This window comes from Cupressus sempervirens, chromosome 5 (assembly GCF_028749045.1).
Source record: "Cupressus sempervirens isolate cs-2001-9-10 chromosome 5, ASM2874904v1, whole genome shotgun sequence".
Lineage (NCBI taxonomy): Eukaryota > Viridiplantae > Streptophyta > Pinopsida > Cupressales > Cupressaceae > Cupressus > Cupressus sempervirens.
Genome location: NC_143122.1, coordinates 543,041,702 through 543,054,878, shown reverse-complemented (window position 1 = coordinate 543,054,878; position 13,177 = coordinate 543,041,702). Strand labels below are relative to the sequence as shown.

The window sequence follows — 13,177 nt, the reverse complement described above, 5'->3', positions numbered from 1 at the left end:
CAATATATTAATCAGTATTTTGAATTGTCTTTTCCTCGATTATCCTGCAAAATGTATTTTTGTGTGTTTGATGCCTTCTCATATGGGTTGAGTATGGTTTTATACTCCCGTTCTTGTGAGGCGTGGCTCTTGATTATGCCGACAACCCTTTTATTGGTTGGTTTGATTTTTACTCTTATTTTTTATATTCATTCCTTTAATTGTTAATTTAATGAATACCAATGTTAATTGGTCTTGCTTTATATAAAAGCTTGTTCATCGTTATGGTCATCTATTTAATTATTTAATTGATGTGTAATTTATATAGATCTGATAAAAATGTAATTGATATTATTTATTTTATTAAACTACTATTCAATTATCTTTTTATTTTATCAATTACAAATAAGAATATCAATATGATCATTAATCATAGAGGAAAATGTCTGCGTGCGAACTCTGTTTCCTGTTGCCGAACTAGGGCAGCCGTGCCCTAGCTCGTTCCTATGCTTCCTGGGCGTGCATAGGAGGGGGGGTGTGTTTTTGATCACGTGGGGGAGGGTTTTTGTAGTGGAAGGTGGTTAAATCATCGGTTGTTCCTTCTTGGTGTTTAAATTGCCGGCTGATCCTTGTTTCTGATCGCCTTATTGCGGGAAGAGTGGTCATCTTGCTTGTGTGGAGCCTGGATGGTGGTCCCCTGCCGTAATCACTCCAGGCAGGTGGGAAGCTATGTCACGGGGTGAGCCTTTTGGGGCTACGCCCAACATAGTTTTGCATGATGCGGAGGATATGCATCCATCAAAACAAGGGGCGAGGGTGTTTGATAATGCCTTCTTTTCTCAGAGTTCAGGAGCTACAAAATCAAGCCCGCCTGGTGGATCTCGGATCACGAAGATTAACGGGTGCCTTGAGCAATGCAAAGAAAGACCCAAACTAGTAATCCCTTATGAAATGATTGTTGAGGATGTTGAATACTATTCAAAGCATTCATTTTATTGCAAATTTTTGGGATTAAGAGTATCTCTTCAATTTCTGGAAAATTGAGCTCGAAGAATTTGGGAACCAGAGGGCGAAATGGAGGTCACGTTACTTGCAAATAACTTTTTCATGGTCACATTCACCTGCATGGCTGATCGTAATAGGGTTTTTGAGGGCAGGCCCTATTTTTACAACCAGGTTGGGCTATTTGTCAAGCCATGGCATGCAGGATTTAATCCCTCCGAGGAGCTTCCAAATTGGGTTCCAGTGTGGGTTCGGTTAGCTAGATTTCCAATAGACTGTTGTCGGTAGGATGTTCTTCATATGTTGGCTTCGATGTTGGGGAAGCCAGTGGGGTCTTCAATTCAAATTCTTGGTAAGAAGGTTATGACTTTTGCTCGAATTTGTGTGGAACTTGATTTGAGTAGACCATTGCCAGATGCGGTAGAAATGTGTGCGGGTTCACACTCTTGGGTGCACAATTGGATTATGAGACCCTTCCTTTCCGATGCCGCCTATGTCACAAATATGGCCACTTGCTACAAAGGTGCCCGAAGGTCAAGACAATGGAACAGCAGCCTCTGCCTCCTCGTAACATTCCTGGTGCTAATAAAGGAAGAAGCCGGTTTCTGGCGTAAATAAGGATGCTGAGGGTTTTGTTCAGGTTAAGGCTCGTAATCGTAATAAAGGACAGAAGAGGACTCTGATGGAGAGACAAGATGAGGATACTATTAACAGATTTGAGGTCTTGGATGAATTGGGACAGCAAGAAGTTAATCCAAGATTTATCGGTGTGGATCAATTTGTAGCGGAGCCCGGCCTGGAGATTGTCTCTTTCAGTCCTCTTCCTACTCCACTGGTGGAATCTGCCATGCCTATGGTCACTGATGAGCAAGCAGGGGTCCAAGTGATTCTTGGGTCAATTGTTGATTTGGGACAAGGAGAAGAGAGCTCTGCCCTTCCTACACGGACTGTTGTTTCAGATACGGATAAGCCTGGAAAGTCTTCTCCTCATCTAGGTATTCTTCAGAAGGATGGCAAGAAGGGGGTTTCTGAGAAAAGTGGTAAAAGTGGATGAAAGGACATAGAGAAGATTAAGATGATCGGGGAGACTTTGGTGGAGTTAGGATCTGTCAAGACCTTGGATTCCCATTTTTCGACACCCCCAAAATGATCATTATTTCATGGAATGTAAGGGGCTTGAACAGCGGCCCTAGACAAAAAGTTGTTCGAGAATTGGTTAGAAGTCATTCCCCTGATGTTCTTTTTCTTTAGGAGACCAAGGTTTCTGTTGAGTGCATGATGAGTATAGCACCTAAATTGTGGAAGAATAGTCAATGTCAGTGCATTGGAGCTTAGGGATCTTCGGGGGGTGTGGCATGCTTCTGGAACCCACGGAAGATCCAACCTCTATGGTGGATATCCTTTAGGTCCTCCTTATCCTTGGTCTCTCTATGCCCTTAGTCGAGAGAGTTTGTTCTTTTTTCCAATGTCTATGCTCCTGTTGAGTTCCAAGGTAAGCTTCTTACATGGAATAATATTCATTTTGTTCATGGTCTATTTCCTTATTTGCTATGGATTATTGTTGGAGACTTTAATGCCATTCTTGATTTCTCTGAAAAACAGGGGGGTATTGCAAGACTTAAGCCCTCTTCTGTGCTTCTTCGGGATAATATATCGGCACTCAATCTTGTGGATATCAAGCCTAGCAATGGCCAATTCACTTGGAATAATAGAAGGATGGGAGACAGTTGCATTACTAAACGATTAGACCGATTATGGTCTCCTATTTTTGGGTGGGCGGATTGTGGTCTTCCAAGTCTGAGATATTAGATTGGAGAGGTTCGGATCATTGGCCCATTAAGTTAGCTATTTCCTGTAATCGGTTGCCTCAGAGGCCACCTTTCAAATTCCAGCTCATGTGGTTGAGGGACCTGGACTTGTATGGATGTGTGGCTAAGTAGTGGAAGGATGGTAGACCTACCTTTGGTACAGCAATGTATATTTTCGCTAAACTCCTACAATATGTTAAGTATCAACTCAAACAGTGGAACAGGTATTGCTTTGGAAATATTTTCCAAGCGAAAAAAGTGGCTCAAGCTGAGTTGAATGATATTACCAAGTTGATTAGGGAGGATGGGGTGTCAGAGTATTTGTTGCGAGAGGAAGCTAGGGCTCTGAAAACCTTGGAGGAATGGGAGCTGAGAGAGGAAATCTTTTGGAAACAAAAAGCTCGGATTGAATGGCTTCAAGAGGGTGATAAGAATACTGCTTTCTTCTTCAATTCGGTGAAGGCCAAACGACATGGTAATTCTATATCAACTTTGGTGAATGATAGGGGGGAGGTTCTCTCTTCTTCTCAGGATATCTCCAGTGAAGCTGTGCAGTATTTTGCATCTTTATTTAGGGAGAAATCGCAGGGGGACTCGGTTGAAGAGGCTCAGGTCCTCTCTTGTATTCCTTCTTTGGTTTCTTTGGAAATGAAAGAGTATCGTATGAGTGCCATATCTTTGGAGGAGTTAGAGAGGACTGTTTTCCAAATGAAAAAAGGAAAAGCTCCAGGTCCAGATGGCTTTCCAATTGAGTTCTTCCAGGTATTTTGGGATATTATCAAGATAGATTTATTGACAATTGTTCAAGAATCCGAGAAGAATAAGCAAATGCTTCGGGCCCTAAATTCTACCTTCCTTGCTCTCATCCCCAAGGGGGAAGGGGTTGACCGGATAAGTCAATTTCGCCCTATCTCTCTTTGCAATGTTATTTATAAAATTATATCTAAGTTGATTGCTGATAGGTTAAAAAAGCGGTTTCCATTGCTAATTTTTGAAGAACAAAGTGGCTTTGTGACGGGTCACCAGAGCTTTGATTGGGTGGTTGAGGCTACTGAGACTATTCATTCTATGGCCAACTCTAAAGATAAGGCTATATTCATCAAGTTGGATATGGCTAAGGCTTATGACAGAGTTCGTTGGTCATTCCTCCAAAAGGCTTTGGGAGCCTTTGGTTTTGAGGAGGAATGGGTCCGTTGGGTTATGAGTTGTGTGAATTCAACTTCTTTCTTAGTTTTGATTAATGGGGAACATTCTGATCTTTTTGGTGCCTCTCGGGGTTTAAGGCAAGGCGACCCCCTCTCTCCTTACTTGTTTCTTCTTTTGGTGGAAGGTTTGGGACAATTGATAAAAAAGAATGTAGAAGGGGGCTTCATTCAGGGTTGGCAATGGGGAGGAGGCCTTCTTGTGCAATCACACCTACAGTTTGTGGATGATACGGCTTTGATGGGCATGGCTACCATTCGGGAGGCTTCTAATATACGTAAGGTGCTAGATGTTTATCTTTCTGCTTCGAGCCAATTGATTAACGAGGGCAAATCTTCCTTTTTTTTCTTCAACACTCTGGCTTCTATTTAGAGGAGAGTCGCTCATATTCTCAAATTCCAAATTGGAAGTCTTCCTTTGCTCTACCTTGGGATTCCTATCTAAGGTGGTAGGCAGTCTAGGGATTCCTGGCAGATCATTCTCGATAAGTTTCGTGTCAAAGTTACTCATTAGACCCATCGCTGGTTGTCCTTTGCTAGTCAGGTTCAGCTACTACAATCTGTGGTTCAGGCTCTTCGTCTCTATAGGAGTATGGTTCAGGTGGCACCAATGAGCTTTGTTAGGGACTTGGATTCCTTAGCAAGACAGTTTTTATGGGCCGGCAATTTATCTTCAACTAAGTGAAATCTTGTCAAATGGGAGGTTGTTTGTAGCCCAAAATAGTTTGGTGGTCTTGGATTACGGCAATCAGTGCTAACTGGTACTGCTTTGGTAGCCAAATTGTATTCACAATGGTGTGTAGAACAGAACCAGGTATGGGCTAGAATTTTGACTCAGAAGTACTTTCCAGGGATCCCCCAGAAAGATATCCCTCGGTATAGCTTGTATGGGAAAGGTTCGATGATTTGGAATACTCTCAAGAAAGGGGTTGCGCTCATTAAGGGTGGCCTATTCTGGATCTACAAGGGTGGATCAGAGGCTCATTTCTGGCATGATGCTTGGGATGGTTACCCTCCCATGGTTGTTCAATGTCCTCATTTGCACAGATTGGCCCAGAGGTTTTGTGACGTTGGTTGGTCAAGGGTGTGTGATTTTAAGTCCTTTTCCCTTCAGGGGCAGCTAGTGGAGGCAAGGTGGAAGAACCCCGAGGAATGGCCTATTTTCGGTCTAGAAGTGGAGCGCGCTGAGCTTCAGTACATTCTTTCTAGCCGAAACTGTAGTGCCCTTATGGATGATGATGTGTTGGCCTAGTCCCCTAATCCCAAGGGTGCTTACATTGTTTCCTTTGGATATCAGGAGTTGCTCTCCCAACAACTGGTGGGGGGGGAGGTTCAGTGGTGGAAGAAAGTTTGGAATAAGTTTTCTTGGCCAAAATGTAATTGCTTTATTTGGACTTTGGTCTGGAATAGATGCTTGACTTGGGACAATATCCACAAGAGGGGTTTTTTCGGCCCTTTGAGGTGTGTTCTTTGCAGTAGTGAGGAGGAAGACTCTTCGCATTTGTTCTTCCACTATTCTTTCACCCTACAGCTATGCCATTTATGGTGGGGTGTTTGGAAATGCCCATGCATTCATGCCTCCTCCCTAGCGGAATTTTGGATGATCTTGGGGAGGCCCCCATCCTTGGCTCCCTTCTTGCAGGATGTTTGGTATGCTAGACCTATCTTTCTGCTATGGCAAGTCTGGCTGGAACGAAATCGAAGAATCTTCCGAGGGGAAACATTGGGGATTCAACAAGTTTGGATTAGAATTATGGGAATGATTTAGGATACATTCTTAGCTAAGAGTGAGGTAGTGTTGCCACTTGAGAGAGATGATGCTGAGATGGTTGAGAGGTTTGGAATACAGGGGATATCTCTGGCATCAGCCTGTATCAAGAGAGGTAGAAGTGCGAAACAAAAAGTTCAAAGGATGGGGAAATGGAAGGCCCCTCTTGTTGGCATTTTGAAAATTAATACGGATGGTTCTTCCAAGGGAAATCCAGGGCTAGCTGGGATTGGTGGGACTGGTAGGGACTCTTTTGGATCAGTGGTTTTTATTTTCTCGGTCAATAAAGGGATGCAGACTGTTAATAGGATGGAAGGTTTGGCTATCCTATATGCTTTGAAGCGGGCTTTTGCTCTAGGGTGGCATAAGGTGATTTGTGAATCTGACTCTCAAGTTCTGGTTACTCTTCTCCTTGAGAAGAAGATTTTGGATGTTAGCTAGCAGTTGTCTACGATAGTGCAGCAGATTTTACAGGTTAGCTCTGTGATGCATTCAGTGTCTTATGCCCATATTCCAAGGGAGTGGAATAGGGCAGCTGATAGCCTAACAAAATGGGCGTCTGGAAATATAGATGGTGGAAAGATTGATGAGTGGGAGCAGTTGCCATGCGAGTTATGTCAAGACTTGGAGAGGACTTTGGCAGGGGATGTAAGTGGAATTAGGGAGAGATGATATAGTTGCTATCTTTTTTGTGGTCTCTAGTAGTTTCTGGGGCTTTGGCCCTTTGCTATTTTGTAATGTTTTGTTCTAAAGTTCAATAAAGTTTTTACCCCTCTTTTTTCAAAAAAAAAAAAAAAAAGAATATCAATATTAGATTTTATTACAGGGGAATATTACAGCATAATAATTCCAGACTCTAAAAAAACAATGAGAATAAAGTTAAATAAAAAATCTGTCAACCATACCTTGTAACCAGCAGCTCTAGATTCACAAATGTTAGAACTGTCCAATTCGTATCATGTGGCCATCCTAGTTTGGCCTCCATCAAGTGACGTTACTGTTGAAATTTAGCTCACATCCGCAAGCTTTGTATCGAGGCAGTCATTCGCAATCATTTTCAAGCCTAGCAAGAGTCGATTGTCTCTCTCTCAAGTTTGCATTTGTATAGACTAACAATATATAATAGAATGATTAAAAAAAAATGTTCTGAACAATAGCACAAGCGGTAATGATTTAACTCCTATCAAGTCTGACAATAATGATAGAGATCATTGAGTTCCTTTCTAAGAGCTCTGCCAACCCAAACTAAGACCCCCTTGAGATTTTGTTCATACAACCCCGTTATTTATACAAAGACAGAAACCTTTATTTCATAATCTACTGATATGCTCCCTTCAAGCATTAGTTATTTGAATTTTTCCCATTGAATGGTGAAAATTTTGAATACATTTCATATTTGAATTACTTTACTCCAAGAAAATTGCAAACCTCTTCTCGCTGCTTATATAAAAAAACTCAACAATTACTCTAAGATCCCATACACTAGAAATAATCTCATCGTGTACAGAAATTCATCAAAAAAATCATAGTATCAGAATGACGTTTGGCGACTTTAATCAACTTCTATACATAAACATATATTTGTTGTTACTTAACACTTTTAATCAAATGGAAGAGAGAACCTCTACACAAACAAAAAAATGTCTATGCAACCTCATTGCATGAACCAAAGACAAAATAAATCATAGTTGGAATTCAAAGATGCTTGACCAGGAACACTCAGGTACAAAGATCTATCTCAGAGCAATAAACTTTAACAATAATGTATCAGATATACGAACTTAAATGTTGTTATTGAACCTGGCTTTGATACCATGTTAACATTTTTGCCCAGAAATAAAGATAAACAGCAAAAGAAGAGCATAAATAATACACAAAAGACTCAAAACATTTATCTTGGGAAAACCCTTCCACTTGAAGGGAAAAACCCAGCCACACCAGCAAAATATCTCTTTTATTGATAGTAAAAATGTTATGAGTACAAAGCTTTCACTTGATTGCAATACAATACACTAAGAAATCACATAAATAGATTGAAATTAGACTATTCATCTTACACACTAAGATCTCTTCAAATTTCAAATACAAGACCCTTCATATTTCCAAATATTCACCACTTCATATTTCCATAAGTATGCCTCTTCACATGACGTAAGACGCAAGTCTCTTTATATAATATTAGCTTAAATATTATCAAAAAAATGTCTCTTTCAGCTGAAGATGACCATAACGGTCATAACAAACATATTTCTATTTCATAAAATCAGAGATAAAGATCTTTATCGCAGCTACAATCTTCAACAGAAGTGTTACCTACTTTCTCATTAATATATATCTAGCAAATATGTGATTTCAAGTATTGGAAATATTTAAAATTATGTCACCTTTAGCTTTGAGTTTGAAATGAATGATCAGCTCAGGGAAATTTTCACACACTGTGATGCTTGAATTTCACTAATTTTAAGAAATTAGAAAGCAAAAGCTAAAGGTTGTATAGAATGAGAATGTTCTTTGGTATATGCTATATATTCTACTTCTTCATTTGAAGATAAGCTGATCCTACATTTTAAAGTCAATATGTCCACATGATTAAGACATCATACCTCAGCATAGGAGCAGCCACGAGGAATTTCTAGCCGAGCATAATGATCTACACTCACACACTCTGCACACTAGAACAATCGTTTACCAATTAGGTTCAGTACTTACCCAGATTTATTGCTCTATACAATAATTTTTGGTAATCCTACAAATTTTATAGCTTACACAAATTAGACTCAATATTGTGACAAATTTCTCAGTAAAATATCCTCTGGTCATAAAGGCCCAAGTTTCTCTAAATCACATGTTTTTGGCTACCAGGCTTATTATGCAATAAAAATATGAAAATTGTATAAATTAAATGCTTATCAGAACTTATAACAACACGCCACACTAAAATACTGGTTTTTATTGACAGATTTAAACTGTATTGCATGATGAATAACAGTAAGCTATTACACCAAACATATAATATATGTGATGAACTACAAACAACTCTGCAAAACTGATAGACTATGTACCGTGTAAAGTTGTAATAGACCATCAAAAACTCACCAGAAGTGAAGAAAGAGAATATCTCCAGCACAATTGCAGCCCCTTGATGAGATTGCCAAGGGGAGCCAAAGGGTCCTCTAGTTTAAAGATTCAAGAGATTTTATCCTCAAATCAACTAGAAAAAACAGAAATATAACAGCAAAAAGGTGAGTGTTTCTAATAGTCAAGCACCTCATTCGATGGCACAAAGGAGGGCCTGAATCTCAGTACACCCAAAATCTGACTACATTCCCAGAATAGAAAACGCCATTCAAGTCAAAATGCCTCCATAACTGAACACCCCCACTTTGACATCATAACTACCCTCTTTGAAAAGTTTATTTCGAAGTCCCATTATGCACTATCAGAAATTGACAAAATTAAAGAGAAAACACCCTTAAATATTATTTTATTAACTGTTCAAACTATAACCCCCCTTTAAAGAGACGTTTTCTTAAAGAAAATCAGAAAATTTAAAGGAATAGGCTCATTGGATGCTACACAATGAATTAATGGAATAGGGACATTAGAAGTTCACCCTTCTTGAGATTGTTTGGCCTCAAGCAATGTAGGGTTGGATGTCCAAATAGCTCAAGCCCCTCCCAAGTAGCATCCCTTTCAAGCAAGTCCTTCCAATAAAACAACAACAGTAACAATCCTATCCATTAGGTTTTTTCTCTTATATGTCAATGACAACATCCAATATCAAAATAAGTCCCCCCCCCATCTAAGGGTGGTAGAGCAATTGATGGTGTAATATCGGCCCAACACTCATTTGAGACAAGATTCATAGAAAAAATCATAAATCCACCTACTTGCTAACAATGGCAACTCATAGACCACTTTAACCACTCACCTCAAAACTTTGTGCAATCCATAAAAGTGCACCCCTCTTTGCTTAATAGAAGATTTGCATATAAGGTTGCAGGTGTAAAAAACCATATCACCAACCTAGAGTGATCTCTCAGAATAGTGTTAATCCATGTAGAGCTCTTGTTCATTTTGGGCCTAATACAAATGATCTTTAAGTGACTCAGAGCGTCTTGGCTATGTTCTACCAAGCCACTAGGTGTCGGTACCCTACTATCAATAAACACCAAAATAATGAAAGTTGATGCATTATATCCACACATTGTTGTACTTGGAGCCATGTCGATGGAAGTGTAATAAACATTGTTGTACCATTGCCTTCTAAAATGCAACCATTCAACACAAATTGCTTGTTAATTTGTGCTATAATTTCTCAAATGTCCTTATTCACTATCTTTATCTAACAATCTATGTATGGATGCTAACTAGTACTAGGTGTGAGAGTAGTAACAGTCAAATGAAACAACTCCTACCAAAAGGAGCTTGGAAATCTACTATCCTTATTACTATGAATGTTCTTTCACAAGCCATGCAACCTAAACACTTCTCTGAAAAATTAATCGACATGTACTACCTTGAAATATGCAAGAATGGAAAAGAAGTGTATATGCTTGGTTAATCTATCCACAATCATGTAAATACAGTCCCTACCATTTACATCAATGTCAAACCGCCACTGGGGAATGTCCAAACAAGTTTTTGTGACGGGGAGAGAAAGGGTCTCAACTTTGGGACAATTGGGAGATGATAACCCAGGCGAGAGTGGGGGAGGTGTTGTATGAAATGCTAGTTATGACATGATATTTCAGTATAACATACCAATTTAAAATACTTGAACATAGAAAAATTGAAAATAAAAATTCTTCTTTAAAATGCGAGAAAAATTGGCTAGTAAAAATTCTTATAGCTCAATTGGAAACATGTTCACATCACCTTCAATGTGAAATAGGTGGAACTGGCCTAAAGAAGAACGTGAAGAAGGGGTTTGTATGTTTTGGACAAAGCGGCATCTCGAGTACAAAGTTTACTATGGTATTTGGGCCAAGTATGCTAACAATTTAGTGTTTACTTAACTGCAAGAGTTGTTTGGAGAGAATAAGTCCAGGAAAAGTAGGGATTTCATCATCACTTAACCTGCAATCCCATGGGCTACCTTTGGTCTCATGGATGTTAAAAATTCAATTCTAGTCTATTGAATGTCAAGAGATCATTCTCTCTCAACGTCAGAATAAATTAGATGTCAAGAAACCATATGATCCAAATTTGCTAGCACTAATAATATAAACACTTTAATTCATGAAAATACCCATCATCTATACACAAATCATTCCATATGAGCCTAAATTGGACAATATAACAAAAGTCAATTCATGCCTGCTAACAAACGCTTAACAAAATTACAAACTCTCGCATTTTGTGTTGAATAAATATGTAACAATATTAGCTAGTTTGGTTGACGCATAACTGCCCTGGCAGAAGCATGGCAATCTTACAAGGACGCTGGAAAGACTGCATCTGCAAAACCAATGCAAGAGGAAGAATGGCATGTTCTTCACAATCTACTCCCTTGTGCATCCTATCAATGGTTCCACATTGAACATAATAGAGAACATCACTTCACATCACAGGACCAGCAACATAAAAACAATTTTGTCTTTAATTTTCCTCCGGCCAAGGATATTTTGCTTCATTCCCACCAATAAATTTTGAATAACGAGTCACAGTCTCTAATTTCCCACTACAAGCTGCTAAGAGAAAGAAAGAGAGATGAAAAGAAAATTTTAGCTTACCGACTCCCTCGAGGGCTTTCTTGATGTTAGAGCTCGTAATTAGTGAAGTGAAAGAGCGCGGGGGAAGCACTGAGGATGAAGAATCCTTGTCTACTACTTCACTCGAACTGGAACTTTCTGGGATGTTCTCCACAGTATTTGATACACTAAGTCTCTGGCGTCTCCTCCTACTCAAACATTTTGCTGTTCGCAGTTGGCTATGGTTGAATTTGGCGCCTATTGACAGAAGTGAGGTGCTGGCGAAAGCGGTAGTGGAGATCACGGCAGCCATTAGACTATGGCGTGATAAGGTGGCATTGCAGCCTTGCATTTCAACTGCCGATATATATTTATTTTGAGGGAAAAAAATTATTGTCATTTTCTTTGAACATTTTTTTCTCTCTCAGCCTAGTCAATTTCGTAAACGAAAATTGAAAGATTGGTTCTACATTATCTGAATTCAAATTTTTTGGGGAAAAGAATATATTTCTTTTTGGGTTCGGTTGTAGGAATTATGGGTAGTTAGTTATTCTTTTTTTAAAGTTATGATGAAGGAATTATGGGCAGCTATTTATATTAATTTATTATTAGTATTTTTTTTTAGTAAATTAGATTTTTTAAAATTTTAAAAATATTTATTTTAATTTAAATAGAGTTGTTAAAAAATTAACTAAGTATTTTTAGAAAAAAAAAAAAATTAATTTGATTAAATAAGTGTTTTACATTAATCAGGTTTATTAGGGAAAGTGAAGCTCATTTATTAGTTGGATGAATATGAGTGATGGCTCTATGTGGGTGTTTATGGTGAGCTATGGTCTACGTGCCCTAGCTCGAATGTTTTGTTTTCAACGTGTTTGGTTGAGTTTACATGGTTGGCAGCATTTAGGGAGGAATTTTTGTTTGTTTGTGGTTGGGGCTATCAAATTAGGGTCCACTTATTGTTTGTCAACGAGGTCTTTCCTCTACGTTCTCGTCGTGGTCTGCTAGGATCTAGCTATAGTTGGAGAGTCGATCTAGATTTGAGTTTCTCCCGTCGTGCTCACTTTGGTGTTGATTTTGCAATGTGTGCCTGGAAAATCGAGGCATAGCCTCTTCTCAGTTAGCTTCTTGAGATTTTATGATGGTGGAGCTGACTCCTCTATTACATGTTGGTGGTATGGAACAGATGGATAAATTCCATTCAAAGGATGGTGTTTCTTCTTCTTTGGGGGCGCTACGCATCAAAAAAGTGAATAGATATTTGGAGAGATCTAGGATCTCCCTATTCTTGTCATTTAACCTAGACAAATTTCTGAGTGTGTTGAATATTGGAGCAAGCATGCCCTTATTTGTAATTTTTGGGGCTTTGTCTCTCTATTCCAATATTATAATCTTGGGCACGTCGGGTTTGGAACCCTGAAGGAGACATGATATACTTCTTGTTATCAATAATTACTTTATGGTTATTTTGTCAAATATAGCTGACAAACATAGGCCTTTTGAAGGTGGGCCTTATTTTTTAATCAAGTTGGGTTTTTCATTAAACCTTGGCACGCAGACTTCAATGTTGTTGAGTATATCCCCTCTTGTGTGTTGAAGTGGGTTTGCTTGTTGAGGCTTCCATTGGAATTATGTAGAGAGGATATTATGCACTCCATCTCATTGCTTCTTGGAAAACTAGTGGGCTCAGCTATACAGACCCAAAATTATAAGGCAATATCTTAT

General features: G+C 39.0%; 1 protein-coding gene and 1 long non-coding RNA gene across 2 annotated transcripts in view; both read right to left on the bottom strand.

Annotated features, from left to right (window-relative positions):
- Positions 1–6,753, bottom strand: part of LOC149557087 (uncharacterized) — an 86,159-nt gene extending 79,406 nt beyond the window's left edge. The window contains exon 1 of the long non-coding RNA XR_016352395.1: positions 6,665–6,753. This is a non-coding gene — a long non-coding RNA (uncharacterized LOC149557087). The remainder of the gene's footprint in view (positions 1–6,664) is intronic.
- The window catches only part of NDHU (Chaperone DnaJ-domain superfamily protein), a 169,818-nt gene extending 157,888 nt beyond the window's left edge, over positions 1–11,930 (bottom strand). Inside the window, exons 1-2 of the mRNA XM_089785943.1 lie at positions 11,495–11,930; positions 8,363–8,424 (exon numbers count right to left, since the gene is read on the bottom strand). Of these exons, the coding sequence (XP_089642069.1) occupies positions 8,363–8,424; positions 11,495–11,852 (420 nt within the window). The 5' untranslated portion in view covers positions 11,853–11,930. The remainder of the gene's footprint in view (positions 1–8,362; positions 8,425–11,494) is intronic.
- Positions 11,931–13,177: the final 1,247 nt, after the last annotated feature.